General features: G+C 36.8%; 1 protein-coding gene across 1 annotated transcript; it reads right to left on the reverse strand.

Annotated features, from left to right (window-relative positions):
* Positions 1 to 4,004: 4,004 nt before the first annotated feature.
* Positions 4,005 to 4,946, reverse strand: LOC126071240 (olfactory receptor 7A10-like). Its single transcript, XM_049875478.1, has one exon. The coding sequence runs from the start codon at positions 4,944 to 4,946 to the stop codon at positions 4,005 to 4,007; it is 942 nt and encodes a 313-aa protein (XP_049731435.1).
* Between the last annotated feature and the right edge of the window lie 4,975 nt (positions 4,947 to 9,921).

Genomic DNA, 9,921 nt, shown 5'->3' on the forward strand with positions numbered 1-9,921 from the left:
CAATAAAACACAGGTAAACGTCTCTTTGGTTAGTACTGACATTATCACAACGTTATGTCTTCCTGTCCAAGAGCATGGTATGATTTCCATTTATGTAGGTCTCTTTTGGTTTCTTACAGTAATGTTTTTTAATTTTTTTTGTATAAGACTTTTATGTCCCTGGTTAGATTTATTCCTAAGTATTTTATCTTTTGGGAGGGGCTATTGTAAATGGTATTGTTTTCCTGATTTCCTTTTCACAGTTCTCTTTGTTGATGGAGAGGAATACAACTAATTTTTGTATCTTAATCTTGTATCTTGCCACTTTGCTGAATGCTTCTATTAGTTCCAATAGCTTTCTCATGAAATCCTTAGAATTTTCTATGCATAGGATCATCCCCAAAACCCAGTGCCGTCAAGTCAAATTCGACTCATAGCGACCCTGTGCATAGGATCATACCATCTGCAAATAGGGATAGTTCCACTTATTTCTTACCTCTGTGGATGCCCTTTATTTCCTTTTCTTGTCTTATTACTCTCTCTAGGACTTCCAATACAATGTTGAATAACAGTGGTGATAAAGGGCATCACTGTCTGGTTCTAATCCCCAGGGGAATGTTTCAGATTCTCTCTGTTGAGTATATATTGGCTGTTAGGTTTGTATAATTCCCTTTATTATGTTGAGAAATTTCCCTTCTATTCCTATTTTGTTAGACTCTTTATCAGGCATGGGTGATGAAGTTTACCAAATATCTTTTCTGCATCTATTGATATGATCGTGTGATTCATCTAATTCTTTTCCTTTATTTATACAGTGAATTGCATTGACTGCTTCTCTAATGTTGAACCAACCTCGCATGCATGGTATGAATCCCACTTAGTCATGATGTATTATTTTATTGATCTGCTGTTGAATTCTATTGGCTCAGATTTTGATGATGATTTTTATATCTATATAAATGAGGGATATTGGACTGTAGTTTTCTTTTTTAGTGGTGTCCTTGCCTGGCTTTGGTATTAGGGTTATGCTGCCTTCATAGAATGAATTCAAGACTATTCCTTCTTTTTCCGTGTTCTGGAATAGTTTGAGTAGAATTGGTGTCAACTCTCCTCTGAACGTTTGGTAGCATTCTCCAATGAAGCTGTCTGGACCAAGATTATTTTGGGGGGTTGGGAGTTTTTTTTTTTTTTTTTTTCCACGCCTTCAATTTCTTCTTTTGCCATACATCTTTTCAAATTTTCTGCTTCAGTTTCTCTTACTTTAGGTAGGTGGTGTGTTTCTAGAAATTTGTTCATTTCCCCTAGGTTTTCAAATTTGTTTGGGTACAATTTTTCATAGTGTTCTCTTATGATCCTTTTTATTTCGGTGCGGTCTGTTATAATGTCACCCACCTCAATTCTTATTTGTGTTATTTGCATCTTTTCCTGTTTTTTTTTTTTTTTTTTTTGTGTGTGTGTGTGTGTGTGTGTGTGTCAGTTTGGCCAGTGGCTTCCAATTTTATTAATCCTCTCAAAAAAACAGCTTTTAGCCTTGTTGACTCTTTCTACTGTTTTTCTGTTCTGTTTCATTTATTTCTGCTCTAATTGTTATTATTTTCTTTCTTCTGGCAACTGCCAGCTCCTTATGCTGCTCTCTCTCTAATTGTTTGAGTTGTAGGAGTAATGTCTTGATTTTTGTCCTTTCTTCTTTTTTGATGTATGCATTTATTGCTGGAAATTGACCACTGAGCACAGCTTTTGCTGTGTCCCACAGGTTTTGTTATGTTGTGTTTTCATTCTCATTTGATCCTAGAAATTTTTAAGATTACATTTTTGATTTCTTCTACTACCCAGTAGTTTTTAAGCAGAGTGTTATTTAGATTCCATTTATTTGATTTTTTTTCCTTGCTGTTCATGTATTGATTTCTACTTTTGTAGTTTTGGTATCAGAGAAGATGCCTGTCAGAATTTGGTTTGAAATTGTATTGAGTACGATAGGTTATTCTGGGGGAGAACTGACATCCTAACAATATTACATCTTCCAAGTCATGGACATAGTATATATTTCTTTATTTTTCAGTCTTCATAAATTTCTCTCATAAATATTTTATAGTTTTTAGTGTACAGGGTTTGTGTGCATTTTATATATTTATTCCTATATGTTTTGATGTTATGGGAGATGCAGTTTTTAAATTTAAATTTTCCAGTTAGTTACCAGTATTGACAATCATATTTTTGTATATTAACCTTGTGTCCTGCAACCTTGCTAAATTTATATTTTAAGTCTCAAAATTGTTTTTTATACGGTGCTTTAGACTTTCTATGTATACAATGATGTCATTTCTGCAAATAGTTTTATTTCTTCCTTTCAACTCTTTATACCTTTATTTTATTGTACCAACCATACAATGTTGAGAAGTCATGAGAGCAGACATTTATTTCTTTCCTCGCTTCTGCTCTTAGGGAGAAAATATTCAGTCTTCCACAATTAAAAATGATGCAGATGCTGTTAATAAGGTTCAGAAATTTCCTTTCTGTTCCTAGTTGGCTGAGAATGGAATTTTGGATGTTAAATTTTGTTAAATGCTTTTTCTGCATGTATCGAGGTGATCATATGACTTTCTTCTTTGGACCGATAATATGATGGGTTACCTTGATTTTGAAATGTTGAGGCATCTTAACCTTTATATATTTCTGCTTTCGATTGTCAAAATTTTGTTGAGGTTCATTGCATCTATGTTCATTAGGAATATTGATCAACAAGTTTGTTTTTTCTCATACTATCTTTTTGTGTGTGTGTGTGTGTGCGCTTGTGTGCGCATGTGTGTGTCAAGGTTTTGCTGGTCTTATAAAATGAGAAAAGAAGAGCTTTTTTCTTCTCTAGTTTCTGAAACAGTTTGCATAAAATTAGCAATATTTTTGCCTTACTTGTTTGATAGACTTCATTAGTAAAACCATCTGGTCCTGGAGTTTTCTTCATGGCATAGTTTGGGTTTACAAATGCAATTTAAAAAACAACTCCAGAGCTATTCAGAGTTCTTATTTCTTCTTGAGTTAATTTTACTAGGTTTTGTTATTAAAGAAAAGTGTCTATTTCATATAAGGAGTCAAAATTCGGCATAATATTTTTATGCTAATGTCTTACTGTTATTTCAATATCTGAGAATTTGTAATGATCTAATTGATACTACTAATTTGTGATTTTCCCATTTTTTACTTGATCCTTCTTTCTAGGCATTTGTTCATTTATTAGTATTTTCAAGGAACCTAATTAAGGCTTTTTATTTTTTTCTTTTACCATTGATTTATTTACTTATATTTACTTATTTTCTTCCTTTTGCCTACTTTGAGTTCATGTTATAATTTGTTCCAAGCTTCTTAAAGCAGAAGATTATTCATTTGGCTCTTTATTCTTGTCTAACATTAATAGTTAAAGCTATAAATTTTCCTCAAAGCATTTCTTCAACTGCCTCCTACAAAAAATCATGCTGTTTTTACTACCTTTCAATTTAAAATAATTTAAGCTATTAATTGTCATGTTAGGCGCGAATGAGTAAGAGAAAATCTCTCAGGGAGGGACCTAAAATGTCTTAGGATACTTATAAAATAATTACATGTATTAGAGTCTACATTATGAAAAAGACTTGAATAAGAACACAGAAATGAAAAGCTGACTCAAGTCTAACAAATGAAACCTAGGCATTGTAATAAACAGTAAGTTAAGAATGAAAATTTAAGCTTCAAGTCTTTATTATCTCCAAGTTTTTATACCTAATCGTAATTTTGCCATGAAAGAGAAAATGAACTTGAGGATAGCATATTTTTAGAAAAACCCATTACCACTTGAAAGAAGCAGATACTCTCAAATTAGTTCTTTTCCAAAGCTGGAGATTACTTTCAGGAAAGTAAAAACATAAAATGTCATAAATGTCTGGAAAGTCAGAGACATGTACATACACAGAAAAAAAAAAATCATAATTTCTGAATGGCAGTCTGGTTCCTGGGTACTTGTGGATTCTTGTCCAGCCCCAAGGCAAACATTTTTGTCACTCACTTAAAGTGTCAAGCCAAATAAGATTCTTCAATGCCCCTTTTATGCCCGTGTTCCTCAGGCTGTAGATAAAGGGATTCAGCATGGGTGTGACTATGGTGTACATCACTGAGGCTATTGCACTGGCCCTGGAATTTTGGGTAGTGGCAGAACTGAGGTAGACTCCAAGACCTGTACCATAAAACAATGAAACTACTGAAAGGTGAGACCCACAGGTGGAAAATGCCTTATACTTTCCCCTTGCTGATGTAATTCTCAGTATAGAAGAGACAATCTGAGAAAAAGAAAATAAAATGCCAGTCAGGTGAATAATGCCCATCACCACAGTTGCAAAATACATCTCTATGATATTGAGAAGGGTGTCAGAACAGGCAAGTTGGATAACCTGATTGATTTCACAGAAGAAGTGGGGAATCTCCAAGTTAGTACAGAAGGACAGTCGTGACAACAGAAAAACACGTAAGAGAGAGCCCAGAACACTCAATATCCAGGACAACAGCAGCAACAAGCCACAGAGTTTGGGATTCATGATGACTGTATAATGCAGTGGATGACAGATGGCCACAAACCGGTCATAGGCCATTATAGAAAGGAATAAAATATCTAACTCTGCAAAAAGGATGAAAAAATACATTTGGGTGAGGCAGCCTTGATAGGTGATAATTTTGCTATGGGTGTGGATATTCAGCAGCATCTTTGGGATAGTGGTGGAGGTGAAACATATATCTACAAAGGAAAAGTTGGCAAGGAAAAAGTACATGGGAGTATGGAGATGGGAGCTAGTGATGGTGGCCAAGATGATGAGAAGGTTCCCAATAAATGTGACCAAGTACATGGACAGGAACAGCCCAAGAAGAAGAAGAGATTGCAGTTCTTCCACTTCTGAGAGTCCAAGGAGAATAAATTCTAAAACATCTGTGTGGTTTTCTGGTTCCATGTAGCTGGTGTGACTGCCAAGAAAGTGAAAAAAAAAGTGCAATACTTTACAAAAAGATAGACATCCTCAACTAGCAGCACTACTAGAGATTATAAATTTTACATAAATAAATGTAAATACAAATATTGTATTCGACACATAAAACAAATAAAAGCCTGTATTTTGTCAATGGATCAGGTTCAGCTGAATATTCAGAGGGTTAAAAATGCAGCCATTCTCTCTGCCTCTGTCCACCCTTCCAAGTTAGCAAACTAATCCCTAATCATAACTACCATACCAAGACAGCACTCTTTCTACATATATTTCTCTGAGATGGAATCATCTAGTTCCTTGCTCCTCAGAGTGCAATCCATGACTAGCAGCATTAGCCTCACCTGGAAGCTTCTTAGAAACGCAGACTAATTACACTGCCCCTACTGATCAGAATCTGCATTTTAACAAGTTTCCAGGTGTATTCGTTTCCTAGGGATGCCAAATTACCTACGTAATGTTCCATAGATAACAAATTACCAAAAACTGGGTAGCTTCAAGCAACAGATGTTTATTCTTTCACACTTCAGGAGGCCAGAGGCTCAAAATCAAGCTATCATCAGTAGGATTGTTTCTTTGTGAAGGCACTCTCCTAGCTTCTGGTGGTTGCCAGAAATCCTTGGTGTTCCTTGGCTTGTAGCCACACCACTCCAATCTCCATCTCCATCTTGATGTGGCTTTCTTCTCTCTGTGTCTTTGTGTCTTCTTCTCTTCTCATGAAGATATCCATGATTGGATTTAGAGCCAACCCTAAGTCCAAAATTATTTCATGTCAGGATCCTTAATTAACTACATTTGCAAAGACTCTAGTTTTTAACAAGGTCACATTCTGAGACTCTAGCAGGACATACATTTTGTTGGAACACAATCCACCCCACTAGTTAGGGGGTTCATATTCAGGTACAGCTTAAGAAGCACTGATCTAGCTGACAGTGGGTCCCTCCAGGGATAGGAGGTCTTTCACTTTAAGTTTTTTTCCCTTTTACATTCTGTGTAACTTTGATAACACATTACTCTTCCAAGAGCTGTAATTTCCTTTCTTGTGTTTTTTATCAGCTGCACTTAATTCTGATGTCTAAATTGAAAAGGCACCTTTGGGACATCCATCCAGAGAATACCCTCCCCCCTTTTTAAGACATGGGCTCTGTCTCACAAATACTATAACGGGCCCCTGCAGTCAATTTTATACTGTCAAATCCATTTGGTCAGGAGAAGACATGACAGAAGATAGCCCAATGAGCATCTTACACCATTGCTGTGTCCCCCCTACCCATGGAATTTGGAATTGAAACTTTGAGATTTCAATTAGTTAAGTGGGGCTTTGGGATTCTCTCTGTGGTCTTCATATTCTGCCAAGGGCATGGATAATCATAGAAAAACCTTTTTTTAGAATGAGAAGAAAGAATAATTTACTTTATACATGCAGAAAGGCGTTTAGACAAGAGATATAGTGGACATTATGGGGATAAGGAGAGAAAAGCTGCATCAGACCCTGGTAGCTTTCCACTTCCAACAAGACACTCAGAGACCCACCATCTGGAGGGGATGGTGAACACGCTGGTTGAGAGTGGAAAGTTTGCAGTCACACTACAAGGTTTTGAAGCAAAACTCTTGCACTTATTACCTATGTAGCCACAGAACATTTTCTTAACCTCTCTCTGCTTGGTTTTCTTTTTTTTTTAACCTGTAAAATTGAGATCATTGTAGCACTTACAGTGTTTTTGAGAAGGATAAATGAGTTACATATGTAAACCACTTGGGACAGTGTCTACAAATAGAAGTCTTATGTAAGTATTAGCTGTAAGCTTTATATAAGTATTATCTAATACTATCATTGGAACATAATCTTGATTATTTGTGTTTTTGTTATGCTTACCTTAATGCCTTATATTGCTTCAAGAACTATAATAAAGTTGAACATAAAAATACACTATTTGTTCCTGAAATTAATAAACATCCTTCTAAATGTTCTCCAGTTAGTATGATGCTGATGCAGATGTAAAATACCACATCTTCATCAGGTAAAGAAAGTGTCTGCAAAAGCTAAGAAGTTTCCTGAGTACAAATAAACACTTTGAGTGACAGAGTGGCAGGGGCGGGAGTCTGGGGACCATGATTTTGACGGACATCTAGGACAACTGGCATAACAAAGTTTGTTAAGAAAATGTTCCAAATCCCATTTTTTGAGTGGTGTCTAAGGTCTTAGAAGCTGACAAACAGCCATCTAGGATGCATCAATTGGTCCCAAACCGCCTGGAACAATGGTGAATGGAAAACTCTAAGGACATATGGAAAATATGAGCCCAAGAGACAGAAAGGGCCACATAAACCAGAGACTCCATCAGCCTGAGATTAGAAGAACTGGATGGTGCCCAGCTACCACCAATGACAGGGAACAAAACGGAGAGTCTCTGCAGAGCAGGAGAAAAGTAGGTTATAGAACTCAAATTCTAGTAAAAAGACCAGACTTAATGGTCTAACTGAGACTGGAAGGACCCCAGGAGGCATGGCACCTGGACTCTCTATTAGCCCAAAACTAAAAACCTCCCCAAAGCCAACTCTTCAGACAAAGATTAGACTGGACTGTAAGACATAAAATGGTACCTGTAAAGAATGTGCTTCTTAGCTCAAGTAGATACAAGAGACTAAATGGGCAGCTCCTGTCCAGAGGTGAGATGAGAAGGCAGAAAGGGCTGGGAGCTAGTTAAATGGACCTGGGAAAACAGGGTGGAAAAGAGTGTGCTGTCGCATTTTAGAGAGCAACTGGGTTACGTAACAATGTGTGTGTAAATTTTTGTATGAGAAACTAACATGAGCTGTAAACTTTTAGTTAAAGCACAAAAATAAGTGTCTACTTAGAGAAATATATGAGAATTTTTTATATAGACAAAGGAAGATGAAATTTATCTTATTCTTATACAGTATATCTTGAGATCGTATTCACAACTTACAACTCAGAAAATATTTTGTCCTATAAAACGGTCAAATAGTTTTGAAGGTTTTGATGACTTTCAAAAGCTCTATGATCATACAGATGTTGGTTGGATTTGGGCTCCAACAATTACTAGCATAAGGTTGAAAAAAATAAAAGATAATACATGTATATACTCACACTTAGTATGGTTCTACATCACTAATGAATAAAATGTTATCATCCAACGTTTGATCTTTGATGTGATTTTTAAATGTTATATACATTTCCACATTTTCCTAACCTCTGAAAATAAGCATTTATAAAATAGAAATCAGTTTCAACAAATAAACAACAGGGTTTTTTTTTGCTCTACCTAACGAATTCCAGACAGTTCAGTTATTAATCATAAATGCCATACAGTTGCTCAATAAATTCAACTAATGTATTTTATGATGGGAAAAGAGAATAAAGAAAAATGTCAGACAGGAAAGTCATAAGGGGGAAAAGATAAGAGAGACAGAATACAGAAAGGAGAGATAAAAGTAACAAAAAAAATGTGGCTTCAACGGAATACTACGCATCGATAAAGAACAGTGAGAAATCTGTGAAACATTTCATAAACATGGAGGAACCTGGAAGGCATTATGCTGAGTGAAATTAGTCAGTTGCAAAAGGACAAATACTGTATAAGGCCACTATTATAAGAACTTGAGAAATAGTTTAAACTGAGAAGAAAACATTCTTTTGTGGTTACGAGAGGGGGAGGGAGGGAAGATGGGAGAGAGGCATTCACTAATTAGATAGTAGATAAGAACTACCTTAGGTGAAGGGAAAGACAACACACAATACAGGGGAGGTCAGCACAATTGGATTAAACCAAAAGCAAAGAAGTTTCCTGAATAAACTGAATGCTTTGAAGGCCAGCGTAGCAGGGGCAGGGGTCTGGGGACCATGATTTCAGGGGACATCTAGGTCAATTGACATAATAAAATCTATTAAGAAAATATTCTGCATTCCACTTTGAAGAATGGTGTCTGGGGTCTTAGATGCTAGCAAGTGGCATCTAAGATGCATCAATTGGTCTCAACCCACCTGGATCAAAGGAGAATGAAGAACACCATGGACACAAGGTAATTACGAGGCCAAGAGACAGAAAGGGTCACATGAACCAGAAACTACATCGTCCTGAGACCAGAAGAACTAGATGGTGCCCAGCTACAACCGATGGCTGCCCTGACAGGGAACACAACAGAGAACCCCCGAGGGAGCAGGAGAGCAATGGGATGCAGACCGCAAATTCTCATAATGCCAGACTTAATGGTCTGACTGAGACTAGAAAGACCCCAGTGGTCATGGCCCCCAGACCTTCTGTTGGCCCAGGACAGGAACAATTCCTGAAGCCAACTCTTCAGACATGGATTGGACTGGACAATGGGTTGGAGAGGGATGCTGGTGAGGAGTGAGCTTTTTGGATCAGGTGGATACTTGAGATTATGTTGGCATCTCCTGCCTGGAGGGGAGATGAGAGGTGGAGGGGGTTAGAAGCTGGTGAAATGGACACGAAAATAGAGAGCAGAGGGAGAGAGCGGGCTGTCTCATTAGGGGGAGAGTAATTGGGAGTGTGTAGCAAGGTGTATACGGGTTTTAGTGTGAGAGAATGACTTGATCTGTAAACTTTCACTTAAAGCACAATAAAAATTATTTTTTTTTTAATTTTGGATTTTTTTACTCCCTGTATGTGTGACTTCATATACTATGACTCGTGCCTTCTATTTCCTGCTTTACTATTAGAAATGATGGGGGTGTTAGTGAATTAAATAAACTCAAGATATTTTCCAATGTTTCTTTTCTGAAAATTTTACTGACCTTGAGCCTAGTTATAATATCAGAGAAAATGGTGGCAAGGGGGCTTAAAAATGGTATGGGAGTGGCATCTGATCTCCTCTAACTTGAAAAGGGGAAAGAGAATCAAAATCAACAACCCAAGGCTGATTCTTATGCATGGAGGTCAGACATGTGTCCTCTCTCCTT

Source organism: Elephas maximus, chromosome 3 (assembly GCF_024166365.1).
Source record: "Elephas maximus indicus isolate mEleMax1 chromosome 3, mEleMax1 primary haplotype, whole genome shotgun sequence".
NCBI classification, from domain to species: Eukaryota; Metazoa; Chordata; class Mammalia; order Proboscidea; family Elephantidae; genus Elephas; species Elephas maximus.

Excerpts from the sequence above, each read along its gene's own strand:
- LOC126071240 (XM_049875478.1), bottom strand. The coding sequence starts at position 4,946 with ATGGAACCAGAAAACCACACAGATGTTTTAGAATTTATTCTCCTTGGA.